The sequence below is a fragment of the Chironomus tepperi genome, unplaced genomic scaffold (genome assembly GCF_022539635.2).
Source record: "Chironomus tepperi strain 1889 unplaced genomic scaffold, CSIRO-AGI_Ctep_v1 contig_170, whole genome shotgun sequence".
NCBI lineage: Eukaryota > Metazoa > Arthropoda > Insecta > Diptera > Chironomidae > Chironomus > Chironomus tepperi.
Window position 1 is genome coordinate 1063669 of NW_027226292.1, and position 23958 is coordinate 1087626.

At 30.5% G+C, this 23958-nt stretch overlaps 2 protein-coding genes across 6 annotated transcripts; both read right to left on the bottom strand.

Moving 5' to 3' along the window:
- Window positions 1-155: 155 nt before the first annotated feature.
- LOC139088816 (uncharacterized) lies at window positions 156-21408 on the bottom strand. 5 transcript variants are annotated; one of them, XM_070638117.1, is made up of 11 exons: window positions 21074-21408; window positions 7482-7617; window positions 5436-7156; window positions 5290-5368; window positions 4967-5122; window positions 4333-4500; window positions 4075-4266; window positions 3782-4012; window positions 3441-3648; window positions 640-1037; window positions 156-577 (listed from the first exon to the last, which is right to left on the bottom strand). In XM_070638117.1, exons 1-11 carry the CDS (start codon window positions 21270-21272, stop codon window positions 337-339), a joined length of 3729 nt encoding a protein of 1242 aa, XP_070494218.1. In that variant the 5' UTR covers window positions 21273-21408; the 3' UTR covers window positions 156-336. The 5 variants fall into 5 exon arrangements, with proteins under 5 accessions (XP_070494218.1, XP_070494219.1, XP_070494217.1 ...); XM_070638118.1 differs by lacking the exon at window positions 21074-21408 and adding an exon at window positions 15216-15656 and having other exon boundaries at window positions 4333-4497; XM_070638116.1 differs by lacking the exon at window positions 21074-21408 and adding an exon at window positions 15216-15656.
- Window positions 21409-21857: 449 nt separating this feature from the next.
- LOC139088708 (uncharacterized) lies at window positions 21858-23831 on the bottom strand. Its single transcript, XM_070637971.1, has 3 exons — window positions 23597-23831; window positions 23359-23526; window positions 21858-23300 (listed from the first exon to the last, which is right to left on the bottom strand). Exons 1-3 carry the CDS (start codon window positions 23728-23730, stop codon window positions 21920-21922), a joined length of 1683 nt encoding a protein of 560 aa, XP_070494072.1. The 5' UTR covers window positions 23731-23831; the 3' UTR covers window positions 21858-21919.
- Window positions 23832-23958: the final 127 nt, after the last annotated feature.

A 23958-nucleotide genomic window follows, 5' to 3' on the forward strand; every position in this document is an offset into this window, starting at 1 on the left:
TCTAATATACAAGCATATGCTCAATGACAATATTACGGTACCTATTAAGTATGCTAATTGTCCTAACATGCTCACCTACAGGAGATCATGCAATTAGCATGCTCACTAGATATCGTATTGGTAAGGGAGCCAGTTTGGGCAATTAGTATGCTCGTATATTAGGGTAAAATAATAACTAGACCTAAAGGACATAAAGCTTATAAATTGAACGTCATTATGAATTTCAAGAAAAGAAGTCTCATTTAATAAAGTATTTTAAGGCAGCTGCAAGGCGTGTTTTGGTAACTAATAACTAAAGCACTTGAGAAGTCAATCAAAAATGAGCACCACTTCTTTTTAAAGTCTATACTTATTATTATTACAATTCTGCACAATTAATGAATGTATGGCTTTTTTAATGTTTTCGTATACAAATGGATTGAGAACTTCCTGTACTTTCAGCAAACTCTGAATTCCTTGAGGCATGGACGTAAATATTTTCGAAGGACGTGATGGAAAGTTCTTTGCTATTGAAAAATCTTCAAAAACTCGTTCTCGAATAAATATGAATGGTCGAATTATTCTCAAATCACCGTCACTGAAAATATATAAACATGATTAATGACTTAGCAATTATTTGATTTTAATGCAATGCATTACCTTGATTTGACACATGACAAATTAACATTAACTTTTCCTTTATAGAATATGGAAGTTAAAAATTCATCTGCAATTTTGTCAAGTGTAGTTCCCATTGCCATCACATTGAAGCTTTTCCTTTTAGCTACTAACGACAATTTTTGTCTCATTTCAGTATCAAGACTGATATCACTTTCATATACGAATTTAACATCCAGATCACGCATATAGAGCATCAAAATACGCGGATCAACAGCAGTATTTTCATCCGAAACAGTCAGCACTGTCAGATCAACATGGAGTCCTCGTGCTCGACTGAACTGTCTAATTAAATGAATCAGACAAACAGAACTGCTGCTTCCGGAAATACACACTAATATTTTATCTCCATCACGAATAAGATCAAATTCGTCTATTGTCTGTGAATACAGTTAATTAATGAGTTTATAAATAATATTTCATTGTAAACATTAAAAGAAAATAAGCTGAACAAAATTAGGTGCACAAGTACAAAGAAAAGATATACAAAAAGAAAGAAAAAAAAACTTGTGACTCGATATGTGAACTATGAGGTACTTTTATTTCGAAATACCGCAAATTGGAAATTTCCAATACGTCATAATTCACATATTGATCAATACATTTATTTACATTTCTAAGCTTACTTAGATTTGGTTTGTTAATTAGCTATTTAAAGAATATAATGAATAAATAATTTGGAATTTTAAGAACCATTATTACGGGGTCGCTTGGATATAACGAAGTCCTCTGCAGCTTATCAAACCAAACACTCTTCAATATGATACATACCATCCAAACGACCCCAAATCAGCATTTACCAATTAATAATAAAATAAAGCAATAGATAATAGCTCAAATGTTAATTTATAAAGCAGTATCCAATACCTGTATAGTTTTATCCAATTTTCATCGATCCCTGAAACACATTTTTGCATTGACTGCCATCACCTATTTATTTCATTTAAGTGCAAACTTTTCAACCTTAAATGTGCAGCTTTTAGCATTTTTGAATTTAAGGAACATTTTTATAAATTAAAAGATTCTTTCGACGTTCTTAAATACTCTTGCTATATATTCATTCATTTTTATTTACAGCCTTTAATTTCATTTTCTTTTTTTGTCAGATTTAATGGCCCACAATTTACTCTTAACTAATGTTCTACGACCTGTATCACCAAAGGAAACAAATCTCATTCGAAATTTTTTAGTTATTTACTCTTGAACATTTCAAACACGAAACTCAAGGTTAATGATTATTTAAAAGGATTACAAAATTTTCCTTAAAATTTTCTTCACTGACTGACAGGTCATGAAAAAATCAATGAATGCAAAAAAGTCAGTACTTTTGTAAAGCAACAAATTTTCAGGAGCACTTTATAACTACACATATAATTTTTAACTGTTTTTCCTTGGATATAATAAAATTTTATTTATTGTTAGCTATTGCATTTTCCTCGTATTACTGCGATCAAGGTTAGAAATCTGAATGGTTGGATTCCGAAGGCTCGTACAACGTGTTTGCTAGGGCTCCGCAACGTCGCCGTATTAACGGTGTGACACGGATTTGCCCATGACACCGAAACACATGTGATTCGTCGCGTTGCGTTACTCGGGTAACTTGATTAAATTTTTTTTAAATTTTAAATCGAGTTGATTAATTTACTAAAATATACAAGGAATATGCACAGATGTTCTCAAAATATTCTATTCTATAAACTCTTAAAAATGCTCAAAATTTCGAAGCTTTCTTTGAAGTCACTCAAAAATGATGTATTCTATTTCTATGAATTATTGCAAAATTTCAGGTATAGAGCTCAAAATAGTCAACAAATCCTCACAGACAATGAACATAATCACTTTAATGAACTTGCTTATGAGTATCCTCAATTCATATAATTTCTTATTCTCAATTTTCTGAAAGGTTTGACGAAATCGTGTCAACTTCAAGCTCTATTTGAGAAATTTTGCTTGTCATTAATTTTTGAGCATCAATTGTAAGTGACTCCTTAAAGAATTATAAGGAAAACTTGTTACTAATATTCTAAATTTGGCATGTAATCCAAAGTATTATTTATAGGACATAATTTTAGCAAATTCATTCTTTCACTTAATAACTGTTAAATATGTCAATTCTCATCTTAAATCTATCTCAAATCATCATTCAATCACCAGCAAACAGTTTCATCATCATCACATAATTCATTAATAAAATAGATCTTATAATTTATATTTTTTAATGTATCAAACCGTGCAGTAATTAATAAGTTTATAAAAATAAATTTTCATTGTTCACAAGTATAAAAATAAATTTTTTCCGTCAAGATTTCCATTTATCCATTCCTTTTTTTATCATTTCTGTCCCATTAGTTTGTTTTGGAACAGATAAACAAAATGATTAAGGAACTAAAAACAAATCTTTGGATTCTATCATATTTTTTAATCATTTTAAGAAACGACAAATCGAACAAATCTTGGCAAAATGATTTAAGTATAGTATCATTATCATCTTAGTCATCACATATAGTATTTTACTTAGATATTTGGGATAAATATGTATAGGTATATAAAGATATAATTAATATTAATCAATCAATCAATCAGCAACATTCATGCAATTTCCAAAATAAAAAAGAAAAGCTTTCTCCTTATTTTTTGGTGTATAGAAAGAGAAGAAACTTCAGAATTCCAAAATAAATTGTTTACAATAAGTATATTGAGTTTAAAAGTAGTAGTCAAGTTAATTATATGGAATAAAATTTTAGAGAAATTTTTCCACAAAATCATTAATTTTGATTATTAACCTCGGCAGCTTGTTTCCATATTTCCTTTGGTAGGTTCTGCCACGTTACTTGCTCATCTATATCAGTTGAAGATGCCTTCAATAAATGCGCTTGACGCCTTAGTTTTGGAGTCGAACTAATCATATCGTCGCTTGATTGCTGCCGAGAAACTGATGAAGATGATTCTGATTTATTGTCATCGTTTTCATCAAATAAGAATTTGTTGTTCCTATAAAGACAATTTATTGCATGACCTTCTGTCCATATTCTATCATTCACAGATAACGTTCATTAAGTATTACATAGCTTCATACTATTTGACCTAAATAGTGAGCGTTATGAGCAAATGGATCCATACTCACTTTTCAATAGAATTCCTATTTCGCCTTCGTTCATCCTCATGAAAACTTAAATTAATTCCTGAATCTGTCGAGGATAAAACATCTTGAGTTCTTATTTTGGAAATTGCACCAGTGTATTTCATTTGTTCTGGATCCGGAAGTGATTCCGATCGTTGTTTAGGCTGTTCGTCATTTGAATTAGATCTGAGGACAGCATCATATGAGGTATCGCTATATCGTTGTCTCATATTTCTACAAAAAGGTAAAATTAGAATCTAGAATATGTTGGATGTTGAAATCTTTAACAATTGTACAATTTCGTATTCCTCTTATCGCAAGACTCTTTCATAGCTCCAGCATTATCAGGCGTTGCAATGAATTCATCAACTGCATTTGCTGCTTCTCGAATTTCCGTAGTCACTTCACTGGTCAAATCTTTTGAAAATTCCTTGAGAAACTCAACAATATCGCCTGCTGAGACTGAATCATTCTTAATATCTTCTGCACTGTAAATGTATATTGGACAATTATTATTTATGAGTTTTCCGAATGAAACCATGTCCATGACATACCAATTAATATTAGCCATAACTGAATGAAGGTCAACAGCTTCAGAGTTTTCTAAAACATCCTCAACTTGCGAGATGACTTCACGAATTTCAGACTTAATTTCAGCTGTTATTTCTTTCGTGACTTCCTTCACATAAGCTTGAATGTCCTGTTCTGTATCACTGCAACTGCTAGATATAATCATCATGGAAAGTAAAATAAATATTTAATAATAAAAACAGAATTTCCTGTGCACGGAACAAACTTAAATTAAACATTAAATGTAGGTAGCATTACGACCAAGGGGAGTATCCGAGAAAGTCGAGTGAGCTGTTCGGAGAACAATTCTTTTAATTTGAAAATACATAAACATCAAAAATTATTCGATACGCCCCTGGTTAAGACTCAAAATATTAATAAGGATCGTATGTGCATCGCATGATGAGAACAGAAAGAAACAATAGAAATATTCCAATTTGTGCAAAATGTTACACGGTCAGAAATCATAAATGAGCATTTTAAAGATGAGCAGCGCATAATATACATTCATATTAAGCTCTAAATTAACTAATAAATTGAGATGAATGGAATTAATGACTGTGAATGATGATGTTTTATGCAACATGTGTGTAATTATTGATTGGTTCATCATCTAACCTCCCAAATCGTATTCTAATTTCAGGAGTCTCCACTGGACTTATTCGCAAATCAGTTTGACTGCTTACACTATGCGATACTACTCTCTTTGGTTTCAATTTCGGGTTAAATATTTTCATTGGAGCTGTAATTTGTGATGCGCTCCAACTATAGCATCTAGTATGATGAATTTGATTGATTTGATTAATTTAAGTAAATGTCATTTTGGTCGAAATAAAAAAAATTATTAGAATTTAGGATAGGAATTTTGAAAATAAAATTATTAAATGAGATACTAATGAATAGGAAAGGAAGTAGGTATCACAAATAATAAATTAAATTACCTATTTCGACTAGGAATTGAATCGTTAGCTCCCAAGCTACTTGGCGAGAAACTCGTCATGGCACACTTTACTTCTCCACCTTATTAAATAAACATTTACATTCAATAGCAATAAAAGACATATTGGAAATTGATCATACTGCATACCTAATGTAAATCTCACTATTGGTGATGGAGGCGATGAATATTCAACAGACGGTCCCAATGGAATTGGACTTGAGCATTTTGGAGGAGAAATTGATATTTTTGTAAGTTGTGGCGTGTCTGGAAGACTTCGACTTTTTTGATATCTTTTAACGTCAAGAGCAGATAAACTATTTGTGCGATGATATAAGAGATTAATGAAAGATGGTGGATCACATAATTTATTAGGGTCGAAAGGAACTGTATGTTTCACATTTTGTGAATGCCCTAATAATAATTCATGAGCTTCTCTCTGTAGCATATACCATCTTAATTTCTCAGCATGTTCATTTGGTAACTTCATGTAAAGATTCTCATCAACATTCGACCTTTGTGCTGTTTTACGTGCACGATTAAATAGATTACGTGCAGTTTGAAGACAGTCAGGGAAGTTTTGAGGAAAGCCGCCTGGAGCTGAGATACGACGATCATTAAATAGCATTTTTCCATCATTATATCGAATTGAATGTAACCATTTACGTTCCTTTGCGAGAGAATTTGATAGATGCCGCCATTCTCCAGTTTTAAAGTCTACTTCATACTGTGGTAAAAGCTTCCATGCTTCAGTTGCGACCATTTTCAACGCTTCAAGGATATATGCAATTTCATTATCATTCATAAAAAATGGAAGAGTTATTCGAATGAAGCCTGGACGAAGATTTTCTACACATTCCTCGTCTAAAATTTTTTCATATTCAATTTGTAGCTGATTATTGATTCCTAATGCTTGATGAATTAGATTATTGGCTGTTGATTGAATACCAAATACATCATTTAAGACAGCAACAACAAAACGATGATGTAGAAATGCCCCACGCTGATGTCTAATTAGAAAACTCATTGTTGGAATTCTTCTTGATGTTGTTGATGTCGGACTTAATAGAATAATTTCCGGTATTGTACGAATGTGTGAAAGCATCTGCTTACATATTTTTTCATGTCGATTCATTATATGACTGCCTAAAGCTTCCTTCAATTGCATAACAAGACCACATCGAACAACACTTACAGTATCAACCATTTCCATTTGAATGGAGGAGAAATTTTCGATAAATGATTTTTTTATCACAAGAACTGAAGGTGCTTGAAGTCCTCCAATCATTTTGTTACAGCTAAAGAATAATGCATCTTTTGATGAGCCTTGTATCGCTGAATTCATATTCGCTTGAGCGCTAGAAATTGCCGCTGTAAAGTCCCATATTGAAATTGCATTATATTGATGCAAAAGTATAGTTGTTGCCACATCATCTGCTAGAATTCCTGATAATCTAGAAACACCGGAGAATAATCCAATCAGCTTGTAATCTGTGTCGGCATACTTGCTCAATTTCTTTTCTAGATCAACTAGATCTAAAAATCCATCTCTATTCTTTGCAATTCTCTCAATCTGTGCTCCCGCATCAATCCACGATTTAATATTGTCGATCGGTTCAAGCTGACTAACAAATAGAATGACTTGCTTCTCATTGTTCTCATCTTGATGTATGTGTACTGATGAAACAGACGAGATATCACTTTCTGTTAAATCTTTTGTCTGATTAGTATTTAATTTATGTGCGACTCGTGTTCGCACTAAACTGCTCGCAAACAAGTGAGCAAGACGATCTGATGGATTATTGCAAAATATTATTTCATCCTCTGATGATGCATTTATAGCTTGCTTTATTATATCTCTGCTTTCAATTCTAGACATTAAAATAAAACATATTTAATGACTATTTGAAATATTATTCAATATTGAGGAAGAGAAACGATAAATACTTTAAATATTGGCGTCTGGCAGATTTAACGTAGTTCAAAACTTACTAGAACTTACTTGAAAGGCACACAGCGTAGAAAAGGAGAGAAATAGTGTTATGTAATTCGACTCCACGTCGGCTTTGGGATACATTTTTATATGCCATGTGCATTTCAAGTTAGCTGCTTTTATGAAATCAGCCTATGTACAGTTCTATCAGTTTAAGGATGCTTAAATGTGTCAGAGACACCTAGTCTATGATTGAAACTTACTCATATAAATGTGTTTGAAGGCCAGTTACAGCCGAACTGCAGCTATTGTCTCCGAATGCAGGAAGTACTTCCTTATTAATATAGTCCTCCAAAAATTGAAGTGATCTTCCAGAGGATGCATAGTCTGCGTAAACAACTAAAATGAAATAAATAAAAGAAAGTCACAAATTGTGAATAATTGGAACTTTATCAATTTAATTATGCGGAAATCAAATTCATTATCATAAGCCGCATTTTGTATAAACACACAACTGATTATAAATTGCAATATATTTTGCTCACATTTGCTAAATCAGGTCATTATTTATATGAAGAATAATATAAGCTATTGCATTCACGAGGACATAATGTCTGTCATGTGTCTTCATAGTGGACAATATAATTTTACAGCTGAGTAATATTTCAAAATGTAAATCACTTGAATATGACATGAACTTGTATATTAATGAGGAAATGATTGACGAGCGATTGTCAAAAAATAAGACCAAGAAAGCTAAATGAATAGCAGCAGCATCATATAATTGAAAGGAATAATTTCAAGTCTTAGTATGTGGGTGGATATGTAAATTAAAAAGTTTCAAGCACATCAATTACATGTGCTTAGAAAATCAAACAAAGGAAGAACAACAATACTCCACGTGCGAGTAAAGTGCAATATTACGAGTACTGTATAAATAATGAATTAATAAAAGAAGTATTCACATATAATTAATAATTATTTTTATTCTTTCCACTTGCTATTTGAAAACTATTTGCATTATAGAATCCAAACAAGCAACCTTAGAATAAACATCTGAGATTTTTCGTTTTACATGTAACCCGAGCAACACAACAAAGAAAGCTTCGCCATGAAGACTTTCCTAACCTCTTTTGTTAACACCAAATGGAAGCCGTGTCTTAATGACAGTCATGCCGTGGCGGATTCTTCTTCATATGTGTCGCTCGGGTTGTTGGCAATAATATTTTACTCATATGTATACACTCAATCTTACAAAATAATTCAAGTGTAATGAAGTACACTGAAATTACGTGCTCAACTGCATTTCTCCCTCGCAGACATTTAATCACAATTTAAATGCTTAATTAAATATTACAAGAGAGATTTGACATTTTCACTTGATTAGGTTGCTAATATTCAATTTTGTAATAACTGCATGACGTGAATATTACTTTATTTATCAAATGCATTCATGCACTTGTTCTCATGCAATAATAAACTGCTATATTATTACTTTAATAGAATTGTATTCCATCCAATCAATCCAATTATCACCCATATATAATTTTGATATGTATAAATGTGCACTACTCAATTTCTCTTTGCTTAAAAAAAATAGGATCGTCATTCAAACTTTTCCGCTTCTAGTCTTACAAACTAATTAATATGTCATCATTTGTGGGAAGAGAAATGAAATGAAAATATGAGAATGCTCACAACATTCTTAAGTGATCGTTAAAAGATGATTCATACTTGTTTTTTGCATATAGTCCTGAGGCTTTTAAGGCAATAATTAAGACGTTTTTACAACGATGAAATATGAAAAGCTATAAACCTATTATGTCTAATATTTAAGAACAGGAACAATGTGTGACAGGATGTCTATATGATTTCCGAGTGGACAAAAATAAGCTACAATTACTTTTTCAACGTGGAATCACGAACTTTCTATTGCAGTCAAGAAGCAACAACTAGTTGATGGCATGTTAATATCTATTTCCAACACATTTTACCTTTCAGAACCCAATTCACACAAAATTCTAGGAAAAGTACGTTTAATCAAACTTTAACGTACAGTCTTTCGAAGAACCTTTTTGAGCGGCACAATCCAGTGAACCGCATTTTTCACAATTAAAATGTGTTGCCGCCATGGTGTGGCCTACCGAATACATTGTGTTGTTTGGGTTCTTAAATAAATGTGCAACTGCGAAAAAAATCACATGATAATACGTTTTTTGATAAACGTCAACTGTAAATTATCCTTTAAGTTGCAAAAATTGAATGTATGCCATAAAAATCAAAAGTCAGCTTTATGGGTGACATAGAAATGAGAAGTAAAATGATTTAATTTCAATGTGAAGACGATATTTGTAATGATGTACACAGTAAATAGGAAGCAAAAATATCATCGTTTAATTTTACGAGAGAAAATCAGAAAACAACAACAAAAACCATTAATAGATTTGTTTCTGTGCGCTAAAATGATCATGAACTCAATGAATCAAAGACGGGCAATAAATAATATGCAAACAAAAAAATCTAAAAATAAGATAGGAATGAGCGATGATAAACTATTTCTGGCACTACTGCCATGTCTTGTAAAATATTTCTGTTTGTCATTTTATGAAATAATTAAGTGAGAATAGGGTTTTGACACAATGTTAAATTAGCTATAATATATGAAGAAGCTACTCCTTCCTCTTGTTTAAAATTTCATTTACGATCATGTAAAATGAATGAAGTGAGACGTCTGTGCCAATAAAAGCATCACACAACTATTTTTCTGACATCTGACGATGACCAGTAAAACAACTAAATGACTCTTTGAGGAATAGATTAGTCCCTGACACTCAGCACTCAAATTTCTGAATTTCATTAAGTCAAATGAGCTCCGAAAGGGCCTGCTAATGAAACTTGATACTTAATCATTGCCTTCAAGTTTTTTTAAACAGCATTTCAATGCAAAATTACTAAATTATAAAGTCACAACGCACTATTTACATTGAACACTAAATTAGAGGCATAGTAAATGCTGATTAATTCATCAAGAAGCTTATTAGCATTTTACAGTGTTTAACAATTAATCATTGAGGTAGATATTTGCATGTTAAACTGTTAGACATTTAGTCGCCATTCCCAGCTATACTCTCACGAACGAAATAATTGTTTGTTATATGGGAAACTAAATGGTAAAGAGAATAAGTTCTAAGAAATTTCCGGATGAGCAAATAGCGGTGATGTAAAAAAAATGCATCTTAGATGTTAGAGGCATGAAAAGCTAAACAAAAACAACTTTTTTCTGAGAATTGAAGAGAAAAAGTAGAGCGCAAGTAGTACAAGTTTACAGCACTTGGCACACAAACAGCTTTTCTTTAATTACATTTTACGCAAAATTACATACAGAAAAATAGTTTTGAATAATGAAAAGTGCGATTAGGAAATGACCTGCAAATTACTAACTCACATGAGTGAGTGTCATTGACTTGAAATTATGCAAAATAAATAAAATTGTGTCATTTTCATTAAATTGTGTGCATTTTTGTTTTCTTTTAACATCAAACGATTAAGATGGTCATAAATTATCTGTCATTTAATAAGCGACTGCCAATTTTATAATTAACGGTACCCTTAAAAATTTATATGATTATTGCTTCATACATCAACATCCGAATTTTGTCATTTGATGAATATAATTGTCATTACATTCGTCACTTGAAATAATGAGGAACTTACTTAATGGAATGAAATATACGACGTGCCTACACATTTTAAAAACGGGATTGTTCTCAGGTACTTTTGAAGTATAGAACTTGAACTTGAAGGTTGTTGAACACAATCTTACATGTTAATACTTTCGAACAGTGGAACTTAGAATTTTATTAATAATTAATGCATACCCTATCGGCACAACCTTTTCATGGTAGTCATATAAAAAACAAACATGAAAATTGCCACTTCAACTTCTATTTCATGCCATGATTAATTTGTGCCTGTTGAGCGAGCGACATAAATGAAGTAGGGTCCACAAAAGCTGTCTTAATTTGGCAGCTATATGGCATTTACCATTAGATGCTTACAAAAGAGCTTTGGCAGAGCCTTAAAAGCTTTCTTCACTTGTGTCGCTCGGGTAAATTCTTGCTACTGTGGAAGTCTAGAAGTTCCACTTTCTTTGTAGTGTTCTATTTTCAAATAGTCAATTTGCTTGTTCTATAGATGCTCAAATGATTTAAAAACACTCAAGTGAAATGTCTTGCTTCCAAAAATGTATCCAATATAATAAATTATGACAAATGTTATTGAAAGAGGATATTGGCACCAAAACATTTATATTTCTTATAAAATATTCAAAAACAAAGCCAACAAACTTCTACAAAAATGATTAGTTAACGCTTTAAATTAACATTCATTTAATAATCGAGTTTTTTGTTGTGTGAATATGTTTTGCAAAGCATTTCTGTATAACAAACATTTTTTTGCGACTGTCAACTAAATGATGTGACATTTATCATATTTTTAGAACTCCATTCAAACAAGTAAAGAAGAAAATGGAACTTTGACAATAGAAATGGGATATATACATGTTTGCGCGCTCATTTGACCACTTTATGGTATTTACATTTGCTTTCAACTTGAAACATGATCCAATTTAGAATAAATACTATAGGGCTGGCCACAAAATGTCTAGCGGGAGAGAAATATCAAAATATTATTGCTACAAATGTCAAAATAATTCAAATTTAAATAAAACAAAATGATTCAAAACAAATTTGTGGTAAGCGGTTGCACTACAATGACCTGGCATTTTAAAAGTGATTGATGATTGTTAATGAACGATCTTTCTTGAAGTCACCTTGAATATTAAAAATTACATCTTAGTGTAAAACTTTTAAAATATCAGGTTTATTAAGCTAAGTGTGTTAATGAACCTATTAATGAAATTCTCAGACACTTTATTATCTCATATAAGCACAGAATAATGCTGTATGAATTAATACTTAAGGGTAAGCAAGCATATGTAATCAAGTTATGAGAACCATGTGTGAGATTGTAAATTTTAAATATAATTAATTGAACTGAATAATAATCACGTGTGTATAAATGTGTACGATTCACAGACACAATCGAATATAATCTTTTAACGCAGTAATTAAATGTGAAAGTAATCGCCAGCATGTCTAGCACGAAAAGGAATAGCACAGCATTGATTTATAAATAAATTATATTTCTACGTACGCATTAATGTGTTTTTAAATTATTATTTTCAATTTCTTACGTGACAGCTTACTCTTTCCTTAAATTTCACAAATGTAAGTGAAATGGTTTTGAAAAAAATTATAGGAAGTACTAAATTTAGTCACATTTATATTCAGTTAAGAAAATTTAGTGCACGCTGTGTACTTAAATAAATGTAACGATATGAGCATATTATTTACACTAAGCTCTGTGCAATAGAAGATGGGAAGAACTAATCTACGTGATGCTTCTTGATTACGAAATACATAAAAACACTTTCATTTTATTGTCGAGTTACAAATTGAAGTTCGTCATGAAATATGTTCTGTAATTTCAATTTAAGGTAATGCGATGCTCATTTATGACTTGGTGAAATTTTCAGTGCCACTTACGAAAAGATTATTTAAAGGTCAGTCACAATATACTCATATCCTATACAAAATTTAGTCATCAATCCATCACATGACATAAGTGAAAGTTTTTATGTCAAAAAAACAAAATTCCGTGCAGTTCTAGAATTTCCTTAAAATTTTTGAAATTGAAACAAAAATCAGACTACAATACCCGGACAACACAACGTGTCATCAAGGGCACACCTTAGTAGGCAAAAAGATCGCTTTTAAGTGCCATGGTGGTCTATTTGTACTATGATAGTATGCTTTTTGTCAGCTAGGGATTGCTTCATTGCTGTGTAACGGCAAGACGCGCGTAACGTCAGATTTGGACCCGAAAATGTGGTTTACCGCATAGTGCCTCTCGAGATATCGATGACAAATGTCCCAAAATTAAAAGCTTATGCTGACAAATGAACAAATGAAAACTTTGAATAAAGTTTAATGCTCATCGTATCTTCAGCATGAATGCGCAATATTTTAATCAAAGTTCAAAAAGAATTTTTCGAAAATCTGAATAGAAAAACTTTTTCCTATTCAATTTAATGTATAGAAACTTTAGATATGAGGGAGGAATTGTGTGTACCTTGAATTGTGATTTTTGTTATCTCTTGAGATAACTGAAAAGTATTAAATCCATTTAATTAGAAAAGAAGAAGTCTTAGTCATTGCACAGAGTCTTGCGTGAAGCTAAAAACCTTATCATTATCTTTTTCAATTTCTCGGTTACAAATTTGTTTACAAAGCTACTATGAACTTGACTGCATTTTTATATCGGTGACGTAATCCATATAAATATTGTTGTAAACTTTTCAGTATTCACATTTAAAAACCAAAACAACACTCGAGGAATTGCTTTTGTATTTTTTTATTTTTAATATGTACAAGTTTTTTTTTACGAGATTTTAGCAGATTTTGTCACATCAGCGAAGCTGTAAAACAAAGAAATTAATTTTTCGCTCATCAAATTTTTCCATTCCTTAAACTGACCGCATACCGAGCAAGCTTTAATGACAAGAATAATATTTTGGAGCTATAAATTCAGAATTCTTCATAGAATTTAAATCCTGAACAGACAAGGAGCATGTTCATGAGTTTTATATTAATTGAGTATACTCATTTAAGCAAGGTCATATTCTGTTAAGAAATGCTTGACGTTATTTGTGGCCGATCCATGTAATATCCCATGAATTATTTCATATTACTTATTCATAGGATTTCTAGTCAGATGTAAAGAAAGAGCCTTTATTGTTGATCTATATATGAGGATAAATAAATAAAATTCATTCTAATCGATTGAACGATTTGTATATCCAACTCACTTTGAAATGCTAATTTACTTTCAGCACGAGAACTGAATTTAAATTTGTCAAAAGGAAAATCTTTGTAATGTGAATTAAATATGGAATATGTGTGATCTGAAGGTCTTGAATCTAATTACATTACGTCATCTGAACAGAATGCATATCAATCAGCAGTTTACTGCATTTCACACTTTGTTCATTTAGAACTCTACTTGACAAGAAAAACAAGTCGAACTGGCTGATGACAAACTGAATGTTTATATTCATATTTTTGCAAGGCGTTAAAGTCATAAAAGTTTCCATTTTAGTTTATTGGCAATAATTTTTTAATTTTTTTTAAACATTTCATTTTATTTTATATTAATCAAGGATAGTTCCCTTATTGCGTTACAAAATACCTAGAGAATAATGAAAAATCTATTGTTTAAATAACATATTGAAATGTTGCCACTACGGCGACAAGGGACATAGAACCAAAGGCTTGCATTTTCTGCTATTCAGATGCAAAGGACTGCAGTTTCGTGCTGAATCTTAAATTAGGCCTGCAGTTATGGACAATTTCTTCTTTGAATTGAACAACTAATCACTTGACCAAAATAACTAAATTTTCCAATTGACTGGGACTTGGCTTGGCCGTGATGACAGCCATTTAAATATGTGCCGATCGGGTTAGGATTAAATTAATTGATATCTGAAAGCTTATTATTCGTGTTCACGGTCTAGGTGATGTAAGGGATGATAAACTTATTTTTATTCAGGATATGAAGCACACTCATGACTTACTTTCGGTAGATAATCATAGGATTAATTTCACGACAAAATATAAACATTTCTCTTCAAAATATTGATAAGATTAATACTTCAAATGATAAACTTAGTAGTAAATGAAGTAAATGATTCGTAGTGCAAATGCTTTTAGATATACATTTTAAAAATAATATTCATTATTATCTATGCATGAATTTTTACACCACAATTTATAGTTTATAGCTCTACGAGTCTTATATTTTTGCAATATTCATAAAATGCGCAGTTATGCAATTTTTAAGAACTTGAACTTGAAAAATTGAGAAAGCATTAAACTTACCCTTCCTACGGCCATAAGGGCCGAGAAATAAGACTCCTTTTCCAATTATATTATCATCAATGTACTTAAAAATCTTTTGTGTATCTTCTAATTTTTGTGTTTTTTTAATTCTTGGTGCCCGTGGAAAAATGAAATCATCTTGGCTTAAAGATAATGATTTTGTTTTACTTGCTTTCTTTAATGCACTGTTGCTGCTCATTTTATATTTTTGAACGAATGATGCAACAAAGAATTTATAAATTATAGTCACTTTATTAGGCTGTATATTGTATTTTTCATGAGCAAATGCATACAATAAAGTGTCTAGTTAGGGATATTAGTTAAATTTATTTTTATGGCACTTTAGTTTTTGATGATCACTTAAACAAGAATTTTTTTTCCTTTTTTAAACTTTTGAATTTTCACTCTTTTGTTTTTTTTTTTTCTCATAAAAAATTTTCCGCTTTAATTGTTCAATGTAAAACTATAAACATCGAATTTCAAAGTAAGACTGGGTATATAGTACAAAGTGTACACAGAAAATGTGCAGAGAGAAAAGTGATCAGAAAATGTGAGAGTAAGTTCAGAGAATAAACTATTTCAAAAGAGAATTTGATTACGTTTCTTTCTCATTTTTTATACGACACAATTCAATTCATGAAAAAATTTTCCCTTCAGCACTTGAAATGACACGCGAAGTGTCAGGCACATCTTGGAAATCCGAGATTATCTTATTCCTTACACAGATGTTTACTAAGTATGACAATTTGTTGATACAATTAATTGAATATTGTTAATGTCGCTCATAAACAATGGAACTTAAATTAATTAATTTCCAACTCACATCCTTAAATTGTGGAATTATTTCCTACAGATTAAACTGCTCTATTTATGTAAATCATATGCAACACTTAATTATTTAGTTGTTGGGACATTATATAAAATACACGTAAGCTCATGTAGGCACTTAATATTATGGCATATGCTTGATTTGTTGATGTCCCTCAGTAGTTAATTCTGTATCAACTGTACTACCTTTTCAGTGCATTTATATCGTAATATTTTTTTTATTCCTTTCAACTATTCCGATACACTACATGTAACTGATACTTCTTTCTTAATCGTCGATTCTTTCTGTAAGCTTTGATACCCTCATTAATTACTTTCAATGAAATTGCTATTGAAACATTTTCCTTATTTTTTCTCTCAAGTACAGAAAGTGCTTGATTTACTTTTAATATTTCATTAACAAACTCAAAGTTGTTTTTACCGATATCATATTGTTTTGCTCCTGTTTGTCATTATCTGTCCAGAAAGAATTTGATAAATTTGATATATATATCGCTGTCTTGTTTTTCTTTTCGGCTACGTCAATTTCCGTGTTCAATGCTTTACATTACATTTATTATTGAAAAGTAATGATAAGTTTGGTATTATTTAATCAATGACGGACAATTTACAGGATCTGATCTGTTCACACCAGAGTGGACAAAAATACGATATAATTAGTTAATGTCTAGTTCTGACGTATTTTTGCCCACTCGGGACACCTTCAATCTAAGATTTCATGTACAAAACTTTAAGATCCTTGAAGGGGTTCTTGATTTTGGTATAGAAATTTCCCGAAGAACTAAGCTATTGTAAATAATTTTCCCACATTAATATACAGCACGAGAAATTTTATTTTAATTTATTCTTCAATTATAACAAAGCTCTGATTTATTCAATTAATTTCTAATAAACGTTTCCTTGAGAGATGAGAATCAACAGAAAATGATACAGCGTAAGTGATTAATTTTCTACCCTGAAAGATTATGATGCATGCTTGCATGCTCAATTTCTTTCATAAATTAAATAATAAAATGATTTACGTTTTAAGAATAAATAAATGAATGAAAATGTAAGTGAATGCAAAATTGACTTAGCTTTGATCGGAACCTCGAAGAAGAATTAAAGCAGAAAGGGAAATGAAGAAAATTTTACTTTCGTTTGGCAAAAAAATGGTAAATTTATAATGAGAAAATGTTTCATTATCGGAATGTTCACGAAAACAATTTTTTGACACAATTATGTCTATACAAGAGACATGATGACGCTTTCATAAACACATGTGGCGATACTGAAGCTTCAAATTTCGCATTTTCAAATGTTTTTTTTTTTTCACTGAAACGTGAGTAGAACTTCCTTAATTCTTACCAAAGTCTTAATTGACTTACGAAATGTTTGAAATAGAACGAGTAGTAAAATATTAAGTAAGAAGTTACGCACATTTCTATAAATATTTTGTATTTTAAGACACATATTAAAAATAAAAGTAGTAAGTTCAACGAACGAATGTAATCACAAAAGTTGAGAATAATACGAGCAGAGTAAATGATTGAAAAGGACATGAGATGAAGTAATGGGAAAGATCGCATTTATCATCCGTTTATGAATTATAAATCATTGAAGGTCTTCTCATATTATTGTTCTATGTATTCGAATGAATGATGATGATTTCGTGTATGTACAGCACAGAAAGAAATTAAAAAACAATCATGTGAATGAGCTCATTGCAGAAAATACGTAAGCCTCTTCAATAAGCATTGTATGTCTTTTTAAACGTGGCGAAATGTTTAAAAGAAAGCATAAAAGATTGACCAAAAATGTTTGAGGATTTAGTCTGTCATGTTTGGCATCGTTAAAAGTGATTTGGACTCATGGACTGGAGAGTTTATAATGATTTATATAGCCAGTATATTCAAAATAAAAATTAAAGAAGAAAATGTCAGGAGATATTCACAAATGACGCCTAATAAATAAATAAATTTAAGTTATAGGCTTGCCTTATATCACTTAATGCCAGAGAAATTGTCAACCAACTTTTGACCACAAATTAGATAATATTTGGGATAATAATGATCAAGTATTGAATTAAATCCACATTAATCTTTTGCCTCATCGTTAATCTTGACATGTTTTCATCTCGATTTTCGTACCTTATAACCTTCAATTGAACATAAAAGATTTTTCATAAATTTATTAAGTGCTGATGAAAATAAAACTAGCCAAAAGTAAAAGTTTTGTAAACATGTGAAGCATGCGTCTGTGGCAATAATAAAATGGCAAATTGCAAAATTATTTTTCTTTTCGCAGACGAAAGATGCCTCATCATTTTTAGATTTTATGATAAATATATAGGATCGAAATGTGAAAAATTAAAGACTTCTTACTAAGTTATATCGCATGACACATAAAGAAGTATTTATTTTTAGAATTCCATAAAAAGACGTCCATATTTACACTTGAAAGTATTCTCGTCTTAAATAATATCAATACACACACTCTAGAGTGAAATACTTGAGCTTGCATAATTACAGTAATTTTGCATTGACAACATTACAACTTGTTGAGATGAAAGAGTGCTTTGAAATTGTTTTGAAAAGCACTTCCGTCTCAAAGTGTTATTAATCGCAAAATTTTGGATTCTGTTCAAAAATCTTTCTATTTAGTATTTATCATGCATCCATTCAAATATGAAATCTTAAATCAATAAACTATTTACATCAACTCATTTATTAAAGGAATTAGAATGGGATGTTACTCATTCTGTGTTGTGTTTAAAAACAAATTTATTCAAATTTCTTCGCCCACTTTTACAGAAAATCGTCTAATTCAGACATGAGATTTGCGTCGCTTCGCTAAAGAAAATACCTCATGACTGTGAAAGAAAGAAGAGTAATGATTTGCGGAAAAATTTAATATAATAAATTTTATTCTTTTTTCAAACATCACGGAACAGCGCCAACAATCTAAAGTATTTAGTAAAGTATTAATTCACGTGTTAAAAGTGATGTTACTTTAAATCCTTTGTGATCTCATTCATCAAAAGTCATCACAAAATTTTAATGATTGAGTACATTCTTTTTACATTCAAAATTTTAATTAAATTTAGGATGATCACCCAAACAGCACATCGTGCTCGTTTGAGTAACGCTACGAAGTCATATTAACGGTAAGATGCAAAGTTGCCCTGAAGGCACCGTGACGTCTGATTTTGACTTTTTTACTACAATCGCTCTCCTGTGTCGCTGGCGTTAAAAGTCGTCTAAAATGATGTCTATTAAGTTTATCAAAAATAATTTTTAAAGCACATCTGAAATGCGCCTTGCACTGCCTCATGAAGAATTTTCTACACTTTTCATTGTGTAAATTTAATTAAATTTACGTTGTGCTATGAGTGCATCGATGTAGTACCGATTTGATTTTATAATATATTTTTCATCAAGTAAGAAAATTATTCTTATTTGTTCCTAAAATACCAGAAAATTTTCGAATAAAATGTACAAAAATAGTTACAGCAAATTGTTCTAATCAAGAGATATTTTTTGCGTCATTTAAATTAATACAAATTGATTTCAATCTAGTCAAAACAGGCTGATCAAATATATGTATCTTTCCTGAGCGGTACAGTCTCATTTTCGGTCTAAAACAACCGTCTGCATAATTTCATATCTAAACGTTTATAAGACGTCGTTACCGTGACCTAGCATTCAAATTGTGCTGATCGGGACTATATATTCATTAACATTCATTATTCAAGAGCAAAGATGTCCATTTGATAAAAAAATTATGCAAATTTTACTTTGCTAGACTAGAGAATTATGCGAGCAAAAAGAATGCAGGAGAAAGTAAGATGAGTTGAGACAGGTCAGTGTACTTATCAAAGACGACATTAAGAATAATAAAGGTTTATTATACTTTTTAAAAACGTGTTTAATTCAATTACGACTACTTTTAATTAAGAAATCATGATATGAATAGGATGAAGAAAAGCATGAAGGTAGTGTCTCTTTTTGCTTAGTTGTCATCCATGTGAGGTCGTTTGAAATAGGCTATACGGATTATAAATATGATAGCTGAAAATTTTGTCTCAAGTATTATGTGTTAAATTAATTGGACAATTATGAATGCTAAATTTTGTTCAAATTGCTCAAATCATATCATTTATGAGATAGAAAGGTCTTTGAGCATGTCATTAGATATATTTTTTCTCTCATGAAAGTTGACATAAATCGGATGTTGTGATAAATGCCAAAGCAAAACTAACATTCGAAATAAAATCGCCAATAAGTCTAGAGGTATAATGTAAGTATTTTCACTAAGTCTAATGTGGGTCAACAATGAGAAGAAGAAATGAATTAGCGTAAGAAATGAAGCGTGTATAGGCAGTGCGTATGTGGCATTTTATCTCTATCAAAGCTACAAATCATTAATATGACAAATTGATTTACATGATGTAGCGATAAAGATTATGTGGAAAAGTTTGTTTCGTTTACGACCAAATAAAAGTATATTGATTAAGGATATTCTGCATAACAGAAACGACCAGACATGTGACATTTTTCGTTTGAAAATTCTTTACAAAAAAGGATTATAGGAAGGATTTACATGTAGGTTTAAATAATTACTTTTGTTATTATTTTCCGATTTTTGTAGTGATTATTCAATATATAGCTCAGTAAGCAAAAAAGATAACAAGCACAAATATTTGATCATTATGCATAGTAAGGAATATTAAAATAATGATAATGACAAATAATTTTCGCGAACCAACTGGCAATTATTTAAATTTTTAAAAAGATTTTTTTGACTAAGTTATGCGCCAATTCAAGGACAACGCTTCAAATTGGAGTAAAATTATGTGATATATGCGACTTGCTGACACCAGAGATTTGCATTTTATGGCTGCTTTTAGTATCGAAAATCATCGTAAAAAGTTATTTTTGACAGACATAAGAACTGTGTATTAAATGTCATTAAGAATTGCCTGTCGCCTGTGATTAAATATTACTGGAAACATCCAGATATAAATTTAATTTAATTAATTAATCACTCACCCTTTCTGCGACCATAAGGACCGAGAAATAAGACTCCTTTTCCAATTATATTATCATCAATGTACTTGAAAATCTTTTGTGTATCTTCTAATTTTTGTGTTTTTCTAATTCTTGGTGCCCGTGGAAAAATAAAATCATCTTGACTTAACGATAATGATTTTGTTTTACTTGCTTTCTTCAATGCACTGTTGCTGTTCATTATATTTTTTAGGACTGAATGATATAATCACAAAAATCAAATGTCTTACAAAAAAATCTCTTAATTACACTTTTTTCACTATTAAATATTAATAAAATATATCAAGTATTTTTTTCTGTAGTCTATCAAATTACATTCTTACACTTTGAAGTCTGAAAACAAACTAAAAAGTACATTTAGCGAATATATTGAGAAAGAAAATTCAAAGAGAGTTTGTTTACTTGTGTGAAATTAATTGTAATATTTATGTATTTGATGGATTATCTCATTTTCCTATTCTTTGGATAATATATATATAGATAACATGATATTAACAAGAAGTCAAATTAAATTTTCTCATGACTCACATTGAAATTAGCTATAATATAGTCAGTTACAGCATACAAAATTACTCAACATCAAAATTGTTGCTAACTTCACACAAAAAACAAAGAGAGAATATTTTTTTTGGAGAGTACGATATACTCTCTCGAGAGAGTTCATTTGAAAGCTCTTTCAATAATAAGAAAGCTTATCTGATCACGTGTAGTTTGGATTAAGGAATTAAGGAAAATCCTGGTCTGAAATACAAACATTAATAGATCCTTTATTTAATATAACGTTGTATAAATTTATTTTGAGTTTAAATTTTGTAAAGAACTAAAAAGCTATAGTTTTCGATGACTTGAATTCTTGCTGAAGTTAGAAGAGAAGGGACTATCGAAGTTTTTATAGTCTGTTCTTCTATTTTTAAACATTTTTGGCGAAAGCGGGAGTAATTTTCTTTTGGCAGGTCCTTTTTGTAATACTTTATCTCTAGTGCTGTGATTATTATTGTTATCATTTTCTTCGTCGTCTGTCACATTAATTGTTTCAATATCTATGAAATTTGAGACACTTTGCGGAGTACTTCTTTCAGTTAGTCGATATGCAGACGGAGAATTGTAAGTAACCAGACTATCAATACGGTTTTGAAAAATGCTCAGCTTTTTTGGTTCTTGTTTATTTATTTTCGATTCCATTGATGAGTTGTGGATAGAAGGACGGGAACTTGGACCATTATAAGATTTTCTTGGAATTTTATAGTCCTTGTCTAAGCACCCCAAGTCTTTATAATCTTTAAATGAGGACATCAATGTACTCATACCGTCTACTTTTTTAGATTTTTCCCATTTCACTACTTCATCGTCGTTGAACAAATTGCTCTTTATTTTTGTAGTTGCTTTATATCCGCCCAATGTCATTCTCTTTGTCGATAGATGTTTTACTTTATCGTTTTTTCTTTGTGTTAAATTAAATTTTCCTAAAGAGTCAGGAACTGACACAGCACTAACAAATTGTATGTCTTCATCACTTTTTGACCGTTTCAATTTTCCAACAACAACAACATCCGGTTCATCAGCTGATTCTGGATTTTCATCCCAAACTGGTCTAGGTTTATCGATTTCTTTTTGTAACACGCAATCTAAAAATTTTGACATTATTTTTTCATCGTAATTATTATTCTTAGAATCAGTTCTTTCATCCCATCCTTCTACAAGGCCTTTAATATCTGGATCATAATAGTGGCTAAGTGGAAGATCAGATTCCATAATTTCACTTGTATTGATATCGTAGAATGTTTCATGTTCTGACTTTTCACCATCTTCATCTTCATTACTCAACCCAGTTGTTAGATCAATTACACCCATCTGCTTACTTTCAGTGCTGTCCTCAGGACATATTGGCTTATTTAACAGATCCACTAAATTTCGAACGGCAAAATCAACAATCTTTTTTAATATTTGGTGATCAGAACTATTCACTTTTCCAATAAAGGATATATTTTCAAGATGTTCCGAAGCATTAATCATTTCTACATATAATGTATTAACCGCAGCTGAATTATTTGAGCCTGATGTAAATAAAAATCTAGCTAAACGTTCATCAAGATTTCCAGGCCGTGCAAAAAAATATAATTGTGCCTCATAGACTGGCATAAGCAGCTCGAAAATCATAATCTTCTTCAATCCAGTATATTCACAGACTTTTTCATAAAGTGTATCGCAGCTAAAGAGACGACAAAATTATTTTAATACAAATATTTTAGAAAATTAGAAGAACCTACCTTTTAGTTTCATATAAAGGACAATCATTTGGAAGCATTAAATCACAGACTTTGATAGAGGCATGGATATTTAGCAGCGAATTTTTTTTAATATTATAAATTAATTCTCGTAAAAAGTCATTTTTGGATTCAAAAAAATCCTTTTGTATTAAAATTATTGATCTTTCTCTACAAAGTAAGAATAATTTATTAATTGAGTATTAGAACTAACTAATATGCTAGTTGCAAAGTAACTTACGAATTCCATTCTATGATAACAACACCTTCATCTTCCCAGTCTATTGTTATTGTTGTTAAATTTTCAATTGAATAATTATCCAGAAATGTTTGTAGCTTATCAAGAACTTCAGCGACAGTTCCAAGATTCATCATTATTTCAAATATATTAGTGTCATTATACTCTAATTAATTATAGTTATAAAACAGAATTTAATTTTTTTCAAGACTGAATATTTTTTAAGCTACAATTTTTTTGTTTTTACCGAGATGACTGAAAAATTCAAGGTGTGGAAACTTGAAAATAAAAATTAAAAAAATAGCAGTTTAATTTTTTTTAAGCATTTAATTTTATTATGTTAATGATCACGCAACGTTATGAAT

Bases quoted from the DNA above. Each gene is read 5' to 3' on its own strand.
- LOC139088708 (XM_070637971.1), bottom strand. From the start codon at position 23,730: ATGATGAATCTTGGAACTGTCGCTGAAGTTCTTGATAAGCTACAAACA. The intron at 23,527-23,596 runs GTAAGTTACTTT...CTTACTTTGTAG, and splicing joins GTTATCATAGAATGGAATTC to AGAAAGATCAATAATTTTAA. The intron at 23,301-23,358 runs GTAGGTTCTTCT...TCGTCTCTTTAG, and splicing joins CCTTTATATGAAACTAAAAG to CTGCGATACACTTTATGAAA.
- LOC139088816 (XM_070638117.1), bottom strand. From the start codon at position 21,272: ATGAACAGCAACAGTGCATTGAAGAAAGCAAGTAAAACAAAATCATTA. The intron at 5,369-5,435 runs GTATGCAGTATG...TTATTTAATAAG, and splicing joins AATAGTGAGATTTACATTAG to GTGGAGAAGTAAAGTGTGCC. The intron at 4,267-4,332 runs GTATGTCATGGA...ATACATTTACAG, and splicing joins GTTATGGCTAATATTAATTG to TGCAGAAGATATTAAGAATG.